The sequence below is a fragment of the Urocitellus parryii genome, chromosome 1, assembly GCF_045843805.1.
Source record: "Urocitellus parryii isolate mUroPar1 chromosome 1, mUroPar1.hap1, whole genome shotgun sequence".
Lineage (NCBI taxonomy): Eukaryota > Metazoa > Chordata > Mammalia > Rodentia > Sciuridae > Urocitellus > Urocitellus parryii.
Window position 1 is genome coordinate 137,849,837 of NC_135531.1, and position 16,323 is coordinate 137,866,159.

At 34.5% G+C, this 16,323-nt stretch overlaps 1 protein-coding gene across 3 annotated transcripts in view; it reads left to right on the forward strand.

Moving 5' to 3' along the window:
• Positions 1-16,323, forward strand: part of Rapgef6 (Rap guanine nucleotide exchange factor 6) — a 202,993-nt gene that overhangs the window by 45,615 nt on the left and 141,055 nt on the right. For all 3 annotated transcript variants that reach the window (XM_026400134.2, XM_026400136.2, XM_026400135.2), the window contains exon 4: positions 3,563-3,646. In XM_026400134.2, the coding sequence (XP_026255919.2) occupies positions 3,563-3,646 (84 nt within the window). The remainder of the gene's footprint in view (positions 1-3,562; positions 3,647-16,323) is intronic.

Sequence of the window (16,323 nt, forward strand, 5' to 3'; positions counted from 1 at the left end):
GTTGAGATAAGGAAGAAGAGATTGTTATTTGAAGAGATTAGGATAATGGATGTGTTCAGAAACATATTGTGGTTGCTAGGCAACTTTAAGAGCCCATTTGAAATTTGTGATGGTTGTAATTTTGTTTGTGGTACTGGTGATTGAACACAGGAGTACTCTACCACTGACCTATATCGCCAGCCTTTTTTATTTATTTATTTATTTTGAGACAGTATCCCACTGAGTTGCTTATGTGGGCCTTGAACTTGGTATACTCCTGTTTCAGCCTTCCCAGTAGCTGGGATTATAGGCGTGTACCTGGCTATGATGATTATGATTGTTTTTTGGTTTTTGTTTTTAATCAGCTATGTTCTGCTGTGGTGTAGAAGTGGAGTAGGTAAAAAGTTGGATTTATTTAGCTCACTAAATACATAAAAGGAAAGTAGGGAGAATCAAGGGAGTTTTTCCAAAGAAGTGATAGTAGTAACTTAACATGAAAGGTACAAAGGGGAATAGAAAAGAGATATGAGATTGATTATGGAAGTCTGGATGTTAGAATCAACTAGAAGGAATCCAGTGGGATGCTTGAGCCTTCTGATTATGAAAGTCTTATAGTTACTGCTAATGCAAGATTTCTTGTGTCTGGCCATGGAAGTGATTGCCTGAAGTAAAGTAGAGGATAAGATCTTTAAAGAAGAGATGAAGTGATTCAGAGGCTGTCATTTCGGAAAGACAGAAACAATGTTAGAATGCTTACCATATTTCAACACATAATCATCACAGATTTTTATGCCAAATTTTTTGGTTAAAAAAATGGTGTATAACATTTACAAGAAGCTTTCTAAAAAAATTGTGCTAGTATTAATTAAAAAGTATTTATTAATAAGCTGTCTTTGGTGCAGTATTAGAATTCACTGAATACTTGGTGAACATTCATTAAAATTGAATAGTCCAAATCAACCACACATCATTCTTTGTGACGATTTAGTCTTCTGTGTCCAAAAATTATGGACTAACCTCACTGTTTTCCTTACATGCAGTCCCTAGCACCACTCATACGTTAGTACTGCAGTGCTAGGCTTTCCAAAATTAGTGTCAATGGGCCTGTGCCGAGAATTCTAAGTTTGTGTCTTGCAGTGCACAAGAAGACAAAAACGCATCTGTATGCCACTGGTGGGTACACTGCTGCTTTATTTATCTTTTAAGAGGCATGATGAACAAAATTATACCATGAATAATTGTGGACGAAAAGTTGTAAGCTGGTTTTGCTTTGAATAAAAATGGGACGTAACAGTTATGCTGTGGGGACAATTATGCAGTGAAATTTGGTATTTAAAAGTCAAGAATTAAAATCTACAAGAAATGAGAGGACCTTGGTGTTCTTAATAGGTTGCATTAGAGAAGGACAGTGAATGGAATGATATGATGATCTATGATTCATCAGGGCGTTGTTAGGAGAGGAAAACAATGGTTTCAAACTGATTAGTAGAGAGAAGAGATTGTCCTATCTCTAGGCTAGTGGTAGGAGTACTGTGTAATGGAAAACATTCACCAATTTTAAATGATTGTAAAGGAAGTAGTGTCCTCCGGAAATATTAAGAACACATTGAAAATAAAAAGTATTTTTCATAGACTTAGTGGATGAGTTTTAGGACTATGAAAAGGTTGGGAGAAAGACTAATCAGAAACTAGTCCATTTAGGATTAGGCAGGTTAGATACTTGCAGATGAAGGATAACAAGGGAGACCTAGGTTTTTGTGGTGATTGATATAGTTAAAGACTTCTTAACAATGTTTTTCTTTGAGTGGTTGGTGTTTCTTTATCTTAGGGGTAGGTAAGATCTTGTCTAGAAATTATTGTGGCTGTAAGTTTTATTATAAAAATTCATGATAACAGGAAGGAGAAATGTTTTTCTTAAAGTATGTGATGCTCTTTTAAGTGCTTTCATTACTGTTTCTGGTTAATGAGTATGACTTGAACAAAGGTAGTTTGGGGATTTAGCCAATATTATATTAGGATTTATCCAACATAACATTTTAGTATTCACTTCTTTCAGGCGAGTGCTAAATCGGGAAATCTGAAAAATTAGAGCATTTGGTAAACGTAATTGAATTGCATATAAAGCATTAGTTATGCTTCATGGTTAGAAAAATATTTAATATCATAAAGCACAAGTTCTTTAATATGGCTTTAATTGGCTTTATTTATTTTGGTACTGGGGATTACACCCAGGGGAGCTTAACCACTGAGATACATCCCCACCTCTTTATTATATTTTGTTTAGAGAAAGGGTCTCACTGAGTTGCTTAGGGCCTCAGCCTTCTGAACCACTGGCGTGAGCCACCACCCTGGCTTTTAATTGACTTTAAATTAGAATTATTTCAGTCAGATTAATAGAAACTCATTCAGACTGTGAAGCTATATGAAATTTTAAATCATGTATATATATATAAATATAATCACTTGTGAATAGCTTTTGTCTTTAAAGGTATTATTTTGTTTTCCATATGTAGATTTTCAACATCTGATGTCCTTAGTCTTCCCTATTTCTTCCTGGAAGTAACATATTTGTGAGAGAATATTTTCCAATGTAAAATGAAATATATAAAACAGTAGAATGTATCAATTGCTGAATTTCCCCTGGAGGACAGCATTCCTTCCTTTACCTTCCCTCCCCACATTCTTGAGAACTGGTTGCTACACATACTTTTGAACAGGTCTTTCCATCTGAAAGTTAATAATAATAGTAATTCACCCTTAATCCCAATTCTTCCATGCTGTTTTTTGTCATTTCTTTTGTATGTATTCATATTTTGTTTATGATATGCATATGTTCTTTGGTGCTTTGTATACAATTCTATTTTAATGTATCTCTATTTTATAATGATTGTATGATAGCCTGTCATATTAATTGTACCATGATTATAAAACTATTCGTAATACCAGTTTAGTTATCTAAACAGTACGAGATGTTTAGATTACTGCTATGATTATGTTCTGTATATTTTTTTCTTTTACTGGATTTTAAAAATAATTTCTATTGCATAGATAATGGGAATATTAGAAAACAGTTAAATAGAAAACCTAATTTATTTAAAATTATATTATACAGAAATAATAATTTCTCAGTGGTGAATTCCTCAGGAATAATTGTGAGAATAAAGGATATAACATTTTTATGGCTTGCACTGTATAGTACGCTATTGTTTTGAACAAAGTTTGTGTTGGTAATGATTGTCAGTATCACTAAAAAATGAATAAACATAATTTTTATCACACCCCTTGGTAACATGCTAATTTGTGAGGATTTTTCTGAAAGTGTTTTAAATGTGTTTTCACTTTCATTTTCTATTATTACAGATAAGTGTTCTGTTAAGAATTATCTGCTTTTTTTTTCCCCATATAAATGCAGTTTTTACAAGACCCTAGACCACGCTCAAAATTTCCCATGTTTCCAAGTATTGTTACATAGTTTTTATAATGATTTTTGCAATATTATCAGGATATATTCCATGTTGTGTATTTCATATTGAATCCATATATAAGTGAGTGTGTGTATTTATTTACTTGTTTATTTAAACAGCTCAGAAACTATTGCCAGATGTTGGTATATCCTGCTTTCTGGATCTGTACTTGTCAAAGACTCCATGGTTTTGCCACCTTGCAGGTAAGTTTACATTAACTTCTTAGTGTATAAAGCAAAGTTAACATTGTAGTTGATTTGTCTCTTGTATTAAACTACTTTATGTAAAGTGTTTATTTTCTCTCAGTGGATGATACATTTTTTTTTTTACATCTGTGTCTCTTGTTATCAGAAGTAATCTGACAGGAATTGACTGAAATTTCATACTTCTTGAAGCTTACACTGTGACATTGTATCCACTTCCTGTTTAACCCATAGTTTTGTGTGGAATTTGATCTGATTTAGCTTGGCATTTGGATTTATAACATTATTGATTATTTAGAAACAGTATATTGTAGTAGATAAGAAATTATTTGTGGAATAAAGCAGACTAGATTAAAATCCTAATTTTGTCACTTCATATTATGTGACTGGACAAATATTAGTTTTCTTGTCTGTGAAACAAGGATAATAATAATAGTAGAACCTGGATGAGTATTGTCATGAGGCTTTAGCAAGCTCTACTACTCAAAGCTCTCAACAGAAGTCTGTAAGGGTTTACACTCTAGAGCCACATACTCTACCACTTCTTGAGCAAATTGCTTAATCTCTGTACCTCAGTTTGCTCATTTGTAAAATGAGGCAGTAACAGCATTTATTCATTGGCTAGTGCTAAGAAATAAATGAACTTATCTATTTAAATCTCTGACAGCAGTGCCTACCTATTAAAAGAAATTGCTCATCATAATTATTAAATCAAAGAGGATAAGGATAATTAGATGGTCAGTTACAGTATTCTTAGGGATTTTGGTCTTTTAGCAGTTCTTCAGATTTTTAAGCCTCAAATTATGCTTTGGTGACATAGAAATGTAATTTTTTCAATGACATTTCCCATAATATTGAAAAGAGATTTAAGCTTTTAAAATAAGACTTGCAGTTGCAGCTAACTGAATTTAGTGTATAGCTATTAAGTTTAATTGTCAGAGTATGGAAAATGTCAGTTTAGATGCATTTTGAAAGTCATGTCTTGAGTTCTGAAACTTTATATTGCTGACTTTATTGATATAAAATCTTTGCTTTTTGACTGGTAGAATAAAATATATGGTTGACTATTTTTACAAATAAATTATTTATTAGTTCTTTGTTATTTAAATCTTTGGCTGTTATTATTTTCCTCTATATTTATGAAACTGCCATTAATGGATTTGTGTTAAATTAGCCATTAAGACAGAATAAGCCAGGTTGATATTGCTTGCAGTTATGTTTTTGGATATTATTTTTCTTTTGAATATTTTCTCTCTTGCTGTTATAAATGATAGAAAAATTTTTGTGAAGACTTTGTACCATCATTCAGCTACAATAATTCACTATTAGTTTGTGATTAAGACAGTGATGTTTAACTTTTTAAAGTAATGAATAGGAATGCATAAGGTTTTAAAAGACAAAGTCATGGTATCCATTAATATAGTCATCATGAACTTCATAAGAAACATACAAATTTGTTTAATCTCTATATTAAAGAACAATTCTAGGTCAGGTTTTTTGTATGTACGAAATATTTGTTATATCGAGGATGATTATTAGGATTAATGAGTTAATACAGAGAAACTACCTAGAATCATGTTGGCATATTATAATAAAATAATTTAGAGGTTTTGTTAATATTATTATAGCATAATGTCAGTGGGATGTGATCATTATGATACCCACAAAATATGATCACTACCTAGTACTAAGAGTAGGAGTAATAATATTTTAGTTGATAGAAATATAGCCATTTTACTTACAGGGACAGTTTTATTTAAAGAATTCTTAACCCCTGAAGAGATCAGTTACTGTTTTAGTCAGCTTTTTCATTACTGTGACCAAAAGACCTGATAAGGAGGAAAATTTTGAGGTGCATGGTTTCAGAGGTCTTGGTCATTAGACAGTTGACTGTATTACTCAGAACCTAAGGTAAGGCAAAATATCATGGAGAAAAGATGTGGAGAAAGAAAGCAATTCAGGATATGGCACAAGTAAGCAAAGATAGAGTAAGCTCAGCTTATCTATTTGGTTACTATAGTTTCAGGGACAAAATATATACCTCAGCGACCTACCTCCTCTAGCCACATCCTGCCTGCCTACAGTTATTACCCAGTTAATCCATTCAAGTGGGTTAATGCACTGTCCTAACACCTTACATCTAAACCATAATAGCTACTAAGAACGATAAAGGAGAATATCCCACAGCTGAGGGAGAATTCCCAAGAAAGGGATAAATTGAAAGGGGCACCCCTTCCCATGACTGAAATTCAGATTTGGCTGGTGAATATGCTAGCTGCAAACCAGCAGATGGTGAAGTTCACTGGATTGCCCTGGGCCAGAGCTGGTCTATAGTAATCTCATCCAGGCTGGTAAGGAGGGTATTGCTGAACAGTACACGCAAGCAGAACCTCACCACTACAGCTCTTTGCCTCAAGATATAGAAGGGCTCCAAAGCTGGGGACCAGCACAACAACCTCCTCCTCTAACACTTAGCACTCCCATCCCTAAATGCACAGCAAAAGCCTTCCTACTGCAGTATCCCTCTGATACCCTCTACTAACCAAGCTTTAACATATCCACCTGACAAAAGTTTATATAATCCACAGCCTTTAACACAAACTAGGGCAATGACGGTAGAGTTGCGAGGAAGTAAATAGCTGTCACAGTTCACTACTTTGAGGGCTGATCTTTTATATGAATGCCTCCAAATACATTTCAAATTTAATTCAACAACAAACAACTGTGTTTCCACCTAAAAAGATACAGCTGTCCTTCATAAAAGTGGGGTTGTACTTATACTCTGTCCAAAATGAGGAAATGCACAATCCCAACAAAAGTGGCTATCTGTATAAATTATATATTCTATCATAATGTCTCTGAATATTCTGATAACTTTATTAAAGACTATCTAATAAAGTTCATTTTCAACTACTAAGAAATATGGGGAAAAGAAGAAGATAGTTAATATAAAAATAAAGAGATATCACAATTAGCAAAGAGAAAATATGAAAAGTTACGGTAGTCCTTGTATCTATTATTGGTCAGATTTTACCATCTCTGGTTTCCTTCTTTCACACCTCATTAAGTATTTTTGCCCTCAGCTACTCTAGGGTCTTTACCTGATCATGGGAATACAGCTTTTATTTCTAAAGGCTTCTCAATTGTCCTGCCCCTTTTTGGTTACTATAGTTTCACATTAACCTTTTCAAATGAATGTGGAAGCACTACGTAGAGTGTTTTAGTCAGCTTTTTTGCTACTGTGACCAAAAGACCTGCCAAGAATAATTTTAGAGAAGGAAGAGTTCATTTGATGTTCACATTTTCAGAGGTCTCAGTCCATAGACAGCTGGCTTCGTTGCTTTGGGTCCAAGGTGAAAGCAGCTCAAGCACCAGGAAGCAGAATGAGTAACTCCCTTCATGACTGACAAAATATATGCCCCCAGAGATACGCCACTTCCCCAAAATCCACCTCCTCCGGCCACATACTACTTGCCCTCAGTGACCACCCAGTTAATCCACATTAGTGGATTAATGCACTGATTAGGTTAAAGCCCTCATAAAACAATCATTTCGCCTCTAAATTTTTTTTATTGTCTGACACATGAGCTTTTGGGGAATACCTGATATCAAAAACATAACATGGTTTTATAGTAGGTCTTAAAGATGGGGTAGTATTAGTTCTCTTTGGTTTTCAATAGGTATTTTTCTTCTCCGTATAAATTTTAGAATAAAATTTTTATTTATTTGCAAAATATTCATATTCATTTTTATTCAGTTCGTAGATGGCCAACTCCATTGTTCTGTGCCCAACATGAAGCAAAACATGGTAGAAGAAAGCAAAACAAGGTAGAGAAGAGCAGCTCACTGTATGATAATCAGAAAGCAGAGAGAGAGAGAGAGCTCCCACCACCATGAACAAAATATAAACCCCAAAGGCACATCCCCAATGATCCACTTCCTTCAGCCACACCCCACTGATTAAATTAAAGCTCTTTTGACCTGATCATTTCACCTCTAAGTTTTTTTTGCATTATCTAACATATGAGCTTTTAGGGTATTCCTCATATCTAAAACATAACAAGGAGCCCAAGAGAGCATTCCCTCTGGGTCCCAGACAGTGCCCACCCACACCCACCCACCCTCAGTGTGTCATAACACAGTTTTCTCTTGGTAATTGTGATCCATCACTTGAGTTAGTAGAATGACATCTTCCGCCCTTCGTTCAGTGGTCAGGTAGAAGTCTCTCATTGAAACCATTATTGTGTCTCCTGGGAGAAGCATTAAGACTCTAAACCAGCAGAGCTTAAAGGGTGTTATAAGTGAAAGCAAAATTCTGTGCCACTCCTATTTCCAAGACTTGAATATGAGCCCTTATGTATTTACTCTTGGAGAAGGCAAAAAATATGGTTGCTTGAAAAGTCAGTTCCTTTATTGTCCCAAGTAGCAAGACAGGAGTTACAATTTTTTTTTTTTTTTTTTTTTTTTTTTTTTTTTTTTTTTTGTAGGGCCTGGGGTTGTGGCTCAGCAGTAGAGTGCTTGCCTCAAAAATGTGAGAACCTAGGTTCGATCCTCAGCGCCACATAAAAATAAATAAAGATATTGTGTCCCACTACAACTAAAAAAAAAATTTTTTTTTAAATGTTTTTTGTGAACCCATGCTTAGATGATGCAGAAGTGTTTCAGACAAATTCATTTCCAAATAAGTTTGTTCCATTGAGAAGAAATACCTGCTTCTTCCATCATAGAAGAGTGTAAATAACCTGCTTTTAGTGGCCAATTAATCCTCTTAAGAAATAGTTCCATGTTAGAGACTCAGTTATTAGTCTATTGGCAAATTAGGCACCCAGATGTAGCATTAACATTTGAGTCCTCCTGACTCTCCTCCATTTCTGCTACCCTGGTTGCTTTGTCCATATTCCTATTGAACAAGCACTAGAGTAGCCAGGAGAATAGTTAGGTTAGTTGACGTGTGTAGAGCATGCCATTTTTCCTTCTTATTAACAAATTTCTCTATAGTGAATGCCCTTTGGGAGTATACATGGGATATAACTATTTGTAAGCTGTACGCCTGTTCTGAAAGAGATCCAACCACATTCCCTTCCCAGACTTTAAAAAAAAAAAAGTCTTTCAATCTTATTCTTCCAAGACTATAACCATTCATTTGAACATTAATAACTGCCCATGAATCTGTTTAGCTCAGAAAATTTTTCATGTTTCAGGCTAGACAAAACGAACAACCAAAAGTACTATTCTATTCCCTGGGAGGATTGCTCTTCACCAAATGATTTTTAGAGATCACCCCTGAGAGTGTCCTTTGTTCTTTCTTTTTTTTTTTTTTTTTTTTTTTTGGTACCAGAGATTGAACTCAGAGATGCTTAACCACTGAGCCACATACCCAGCTTTTAAAATATTTTTATTTAGAGATAGGGTCTTGATAAGTTGCTTATAGCCTCACCAACTTGCTAAGGCTGTCTTAGAACTCACAGTCCTCCTGCCTCAGCCTCCTGAGCTGCTGGGATTACAGACATGTGCCACCGCACTCAGTGAGAATGTTCATTTTGAGTGGTCCCAGAATGTTATGCAGACCAATCTATAAAACAGGTTTAGTTTTTTTTCTTCCTCAGTCAGCTGATCATAAAGAACTTCTATGGTGATAAACATGGATTGGGGGGGGGAGTAAGTAAGGTAACAGGAGTTGGTGTTGAAGAAATCTGAACTTCCTGAATGTATATCTTGCTCTGGACCTATGTGAACTAGGTCTCTTACATTACTCAATAGTAGGTTGGTTTGGATCCAGCCCTTATGGCTAGGCACTCAGTTCATGATGGTAAATTCAGGCTATATAGTTACCTGATATCTTGTGGTTAAGCATTCAGCCTCTACCAAAGACCAATAGCAAACCAGAAGCTGTTTCTTGAAAGTTGAATAGTTAGGGCATAGATATCTCAGAAATTCTAAAGGTATACATCATCATTCTCTTATTACTGTTTGCAAGATTCAGTGGAGAGGACCTTATTTACCATGGACACTCTAGATAATAATCACACTGGATATGCTGAATTGTGTGCTTGATGGTACATTGGCTCTTGCTGACAGTTTTAGCATAACTCTGAAGATTGATAAGAGTAGGACACTCACATGTGGTGTATTTTAACTCCACAATCAGAAGAAAACAACTAAACACTGTTTCTTTTTTTATGACTGTGGTATTTCCATTGCAACAACTTAAGGAGGGATATCTTGTCATGTCTCAAATCATGAAACCACCAGAAACTTTGCTGAGGAGGGGGGCCTTTAAATTTTTAGGATTTTGTCTTCTAATGCTTCCCTTATTTTATAATGAAATTTTATATTTTATTTTAACTGGTAAAACATGTTTATAATTTATTATAAACAAAGAAACAAGGTCAGATTTTTAAATTTTCTTTTGGCCTGACTAAAGTTCAAACCCTGGACCTTGTTACATACCCTAGGCAAGGCTTCTACCATTGAACTTCAGTCACAGTCCTTTGTGTCTGAAATTTAAATTTCTTATTTTGAAATAAATTTTGTACTTTTCTATAAGTAAATTCACTTTTTAGTTATTACAGCAAAATATGACTTTAGCTCAATAAAGACTTTGTTGCATTTGATTTTTAAATAAAATTTAACTATTTATGCAACAAATAATCATTGAGTGTTGTCTGTCCCTGCTTGAATACCACGCTGTTGTGATTATTGTGGGCTTTATAATGTATTGCAGGAGCAAGAGAACTCTAACGAAGTACAAAACTCGAGTATGAGATGTGAATTGACAATAGAACAATTAACCAAAAAAAGGCATAGAAATTTATGTGCACACACACATCACAGAATGGGGAGCACTTACTACCCAATGAAATTTAGAAGCTTATATACCCTTTTTCATAGATTAGAGGGAAGTGAGCCACTATAGGCAATTTTAAAGGCAGAGTAAATGATTTTTAGAAAAAGTGAATGGGCCTGAAGAACAGACAGTGAGCCAGGAGCGGTGGTACCTGCCTGTAATCTCAGTGGTTCAGGTGGCTGTGAGACAGGAGGGATCACGATTTCAAAGCCAGCCTCAGCAAAAGTGAGGTGCAACTCACTGAGACCCTGTCTCTAAAGTACAAACAGGGATGAGGATGTGGCTCAGTGGTCAAGTGCCCCTGAGTTTAATCCCTGATACCCTACCCACCCCTCCCCGCAAAAAAAAAAAACCACAGTGGCCTGTGACATTGTTGGTCTAGGCTCTGGTTGTGATATTTGACTCTGATTCTCTTTTTTCCATAATACATGTTTAATTCTCTTACATTGATGAAATAACAAGAAGACAGTTTTTTTTTTTTTTTAAAGAGAGAGTGAGAGAGGAGAGAGAGAGAGAATTTTTTAATATTTATTTCTTAGTTCTCGGCGGACACAACATCTTTGTTGGTATGTGGTGCTGAGGATCGAACCCGGGCCGCACGCATGCCAGGCGAGCGCGCTACCGCTTGAGCCACATCCCCAGCCCACAAGAAGACAGTTGTGTCCCCATCTGGTGGACACTGGCTGTAAGTAGATGAGGAAACTTCAGAGAAAAGCCCTTTTCTGTTTTTGTTGCTACGCAGATGCTCTCAGTTTAAGTACAGATTGATATGTTTTCTAGTGTGCCTTTCTGAGCTCCAGCATATCTTTCGGGTTAATAGAGTCATTGTATATAAAGGCAGAGTAAATGATTTTTAGAGAAAGTGAATGGCCCTGAAGAATAGACAGTGAGCCAAACTGTCCCACAGTGTTTGTATCATTGTAGAGTCCCACCAGCAATGTGGAGTTGGAGATTCTATTTCTGCATATTGTCAGCACTACATGATGGTGTCAATCTTTTAGTTTAGCTATTATCATTGTGAAATGGTTTTAATTTTTATTTTCCTGATTAATAATGATTTTGAACATTTTTTTCTTGTGCTAATTGGCTATTGCTTTCTCTCTTTTCTTTAGTTAAATATCTTGTTAAATTTCTGGGGTAGAAGCCTGTTTTAAACTCCTGTTGTTTGGCTTTTATTTTTATTCTCTAATATTGTAATACATTCAGGATACAAGCTATTTGTCAAACATTTTCTTTCATTAATTTGGCTTGTATTTTTACTTATGTCTTTTTGAAATGAATTTATTTAGGTATAATTGAGATACACCGAACTACATGTATTCATAGTGTATAGTTTGATAAGTTAGGGTATATGTAAATACTTGTGAAACCACCAAGATTAAAAAGATAATGAATTTATTACTTGAAAAAGTTTCCTCATGCCCCTTTGTAAACCTTCCCTACTATTCTTCCCTTGGTTCCCAGGCAATTACTGATTCCCGCCTCCCTTTTTTGCAGGGGTGAGGTGGCCAATGTAGATTAGTTTATACTTTCTTGAAAATATTTTATGTAAAGGGAAGCATATACTGTGAATGGTATTCTAATCTGGTTTCTTGCATTCAGTAAAATTTTTTTTTTACATTTTATCAGTGTTATGTGTAATGATGTCTCATTTTTATTTCAAGTGTTCTTACATTGACTATACCACTGTTTGTTTTAGCATTCAATCACTGGTGGACATTTGGATTCTTTTTTAGGTTTGGGTTTGGGGTTTGTTGTCGTTTGGTAACAGGAATTGAACCCAGGTCTTCTTAACCACTGAGTCACGTCTCCAGCCCTTTTCATTTATTTTGAGACATGGTCTCACTAAGTTGTTTAGAGCCTCAGCCTCCCAAACCACTGGGATTGCAGGCATTTTCCTATTTTTTACTGGTACAGAAAGTTGGTATAAATTTTTGTCTCTAATTCATTAAATATCCAAAGAACTTTCACTGTTCTTTAGTAATTGTGTGGGCCCATAACTTTCATTTAATTTGAATAAATACCTAAGAATGGCTACTTTCTATGGTAAGTACATGTTTAATCTTTAAGAAAAATATTATACTCTTCTAAAGTTGTACTGTTTTACACTGTCATCAACATTGTAGGGATTTTTACACATCACATCACCAAGAGTTGGGACAATGTCAATCTTTCTTTGGTACCAGTCATTAAACCCCTTAACCACTGAGCCACATCCCCCACAGTTTTTATATTTTATTTAGAGACAAGGTCTCATCAAGTTGCTTAGGCCTTAGGGCCTTACTCAGTTACTGAAGCTGGCTTTGAACTTGCAGTCCTCCTATTTCGGCCTCTGGGATTACAGGCATGCACCACCATTACCAGCTATCCAGTTGTAATTTTCATAATGGTGAACAACTTCATATGCTTGTCTCTTGTGTATCTTTTATGAAGGGTCTCTACCTTCTGGCCATTTGTCAAGGAGCAGGGTAGGGTTGTTTAATTTCCTATTTTTGTGTTTCAAAGAGTTTTGTGTGTATGCTCTATATAAGTCCTTTAAAAAGTATGTGATATGCATATATTTTCTCCTTGGCTATGGATTTTGTTTTTCATCTGTTAACTGTTTCAGAGATTAGAAGTACTTAATTTAAAAATTTGTTTTAATTAGTTATACATGACAGTAGAATGCATTTATGTATTTTGTTATACATAGATGGGATATAATTTCTCATTTTTCTGAGTGTACATATTGAAAAATCATATTGGTCATGCAGTCACATATATACATAAGATAATAATGTCTGCTTTATTCTACTATCCTTTCTATCCCCACCCCCACCCCTCCCATCCCTGCACTTCCTTCTATCTAATCTAACGCTATTCTTCTCTAATGCTCCCCATCTTATTGTGAATTAGCATCTGCATATTAGAGAAAACTTACAACCTTTGGTTTTTTGGAATTGGTTTATTTTGCTTAACATGATATTCTCCAGCTCCATCCATTTACTGGCAAATGCCATAATTTCATTCTTCTTTAAAGCTGAGCCATATTCCATTGAAAAAATACACACACACACACACCACATTTTAATCTATTGAAGAACACCTACGTTGGTTCCATAGTTTAGCTACTATCAACAATTGAGCCACTATAAACATTGATATGGCTATGTCACTATAGTATGCTGATTTTAAGTCCTTTGGTTATAAACCAAGGAGTGGGATATTTGGGTCAAATGGTGGTTCCATTCCAGGTTTTCTGAGCAGAGTTTCCATATTGCTTTCCATAATGGTTGTACCACTTTGCAGTCCCACCAGCAATGTATGAATGTACCTTTTCCCCACATCCTCACCAACATTTATTGTTGCCTGTATTCTTGATGATTGTCATATATTTGTTGATCAATTGTATTTCTTCTTTTATGAAGTGACTGTTCAGTTCCTTAGCCCATTTATTGATTGGGTTATTTGGGGTTTCTTGGTGTAAAGTTTTTTGAGTTCTTTATATATCCTGGAGATTAATGCTTTATCTGAGGTGCATGTGGTAAAGATTTTCTCCCAATCTGTATCTCCTCACATTATTGATTGTTTCCTTTGCTGAGAAGAAGCTTTCTAATTTGAATCCATCCCATTTACTGATAGAAGTACTTAATTTTGATGAAGTTCAGTTTATCAAGTGTTTTGATTGTTTCAACAAACTCTTCTTTTTGTGTTGTGTATAAAAAATTTTTTGATTAACCCAAGGTCACAAAGAACATTTTTCTCTAGTTTCTTCTGAAAGTTTTAGATTTTACTATGAATTGCTTAGATCTGTTTGAATAATTTTTGTATATGACATGAGGTTTGGATCTAAATTTTATGTTTATATGTATGCTATCTGTATTGTTCCAGTAACATTTTGTTGATGAAAATATCCTTTTCCCTCTGAACTGCCTTTGAATATTTATTGAATCTTAATTGATATCTGTAGGTCCACTTTCTGATTTTATTTCATTTCATTGATTTGCTTTCTTGTAGTTTTGTTCTTGCTTTTGACACAGAATCTCACTGTATTGTCTGATCTAGAACTCCAGGGCTCAAATGATCCTTCCATCTCAGCCTACTGAGTACTGGATCTACCAATGTGCACCACTATGTCTGGCTGTTTTTGTTGTTTTTATCTTTGCACAGTTAACACATTGTCCTATTACTATAGCTTTATAATAAATTACAAAACCAGACCCTCCAACTTTCTCCAGATTGTTTTGGTTATTATAGATTCTTGGCAGTTCCAAATGAATTTTGGCACCAGTTTATTTATTTATTTATTTTAAATGCAGAGGCTTTGATTGAGAATGCACTGAATCTATAAATTTGTTAAAAGATTCATAGATGAATCTTTTGAACCATCTACAGGGTTTATTATTTATTTGATCTTCTTTAACTTCCCTCAACAGTGGTTTCAACATAAACTGCTGCATGTGTTGATCTTATATCCAATAAGCTTATTAAAATCACTTATTCTAATTGCTGCTTCATAGAGTCTTCAGGATTTTGTACTTAAATGATCTTGTCATGTGTAAATAGGCAGTTTTGCCATTTTTCCTAATTGAAAATCTTTTTTTTTCCTGCTTTGTTTTACCAGGAAGACAATACAGTGCAATATTGAAGAGATATATTGAAAGCAAGTGTTCTTTATTTGTTCTCAGTCAAAAGCAGGAGCTTAAGGGATTGAGAGGTGGAGGTATTCAGTTTTTCACCCAGCGTAATATTAGCTCTACATTTTGCACAGATGTTCTTTATCTAGTTTCCCCTTTTAATCTATACTTTCCTACACCAGCATCAGGCAGCCACTGTCTGCTTTCTAGTGTATAGAACAGTTTACATTTCCTACTAATTTGTATAAATAAATTAATGTGTTGCAGGGTTTTTGCATCTCGTTTTTTTCACTTTACATAATATTTTTATGTTCATCTGTGTTCTAGCACATATCATTTTTAGAATGTCCATTTTTTTGAAATACTGGCAAATTGTATTTTATTCTATGTAGATACCATATTTTGCCTATTGAGAAGATTAAAATTTTGGAATATTTGAAAACTTTGATTGTTTTAATATGGACACTCTCATAAATAACAATTGGCTTGCAAGTCTATTTTGATAGGATATGTTTTTTTTTAATAGATACCCAGAAATGGAATTTCCATGTTATAAGTATATGTTTAACTTTTTAGGAAATGCCTAATTGTTGAAAAAATAACTATCATTTTGTATTTTAACCAGCAACATGTATAGTTTTTATTGCTCCATATGCTCTCCATTGTTATTGACAGTCCTTTTGATTTCTGTTATTGCCAATACAGTGTGTACTTAACAATATCATATTGTTATTTTAATAGTATTTCATTAATGATTGCTGATGTTGAAGATTGTTTCATGCTTCCTTAGCCATTCCTGCATCTTCTTTGGTGTGAAAAGTCTATTTTTTTTTTTCATTTTTTAAATTGTGTTATCTTCTTATTATCTAGTTGTAAAAATTCACGTTTAAATACAAGTTCTTTTTTTATTGTTAATTGTTCAAAACATTACATAGTTCTTAATATATCATATTTCACAGTTTGATTCAATTTTACCCCGTATACAGATTACTGTATCACATTAAATACAAGTTCTTAATCATATACTTGACTTGCCTCTATTTTCTGTCAGTCTGTGGTTTGTCGTGTGCCTTTTAACAATATTGTTAGTACACTATAATTAGTACCTAACATTGGGGTTCATTTTGACATGATCATACTTGCATAGAATTTAATTTGCTCCCAGATTCCAGTGCCTCATCTCCGTCGCCCCCCCCCAATTCCTTCTGTTACCC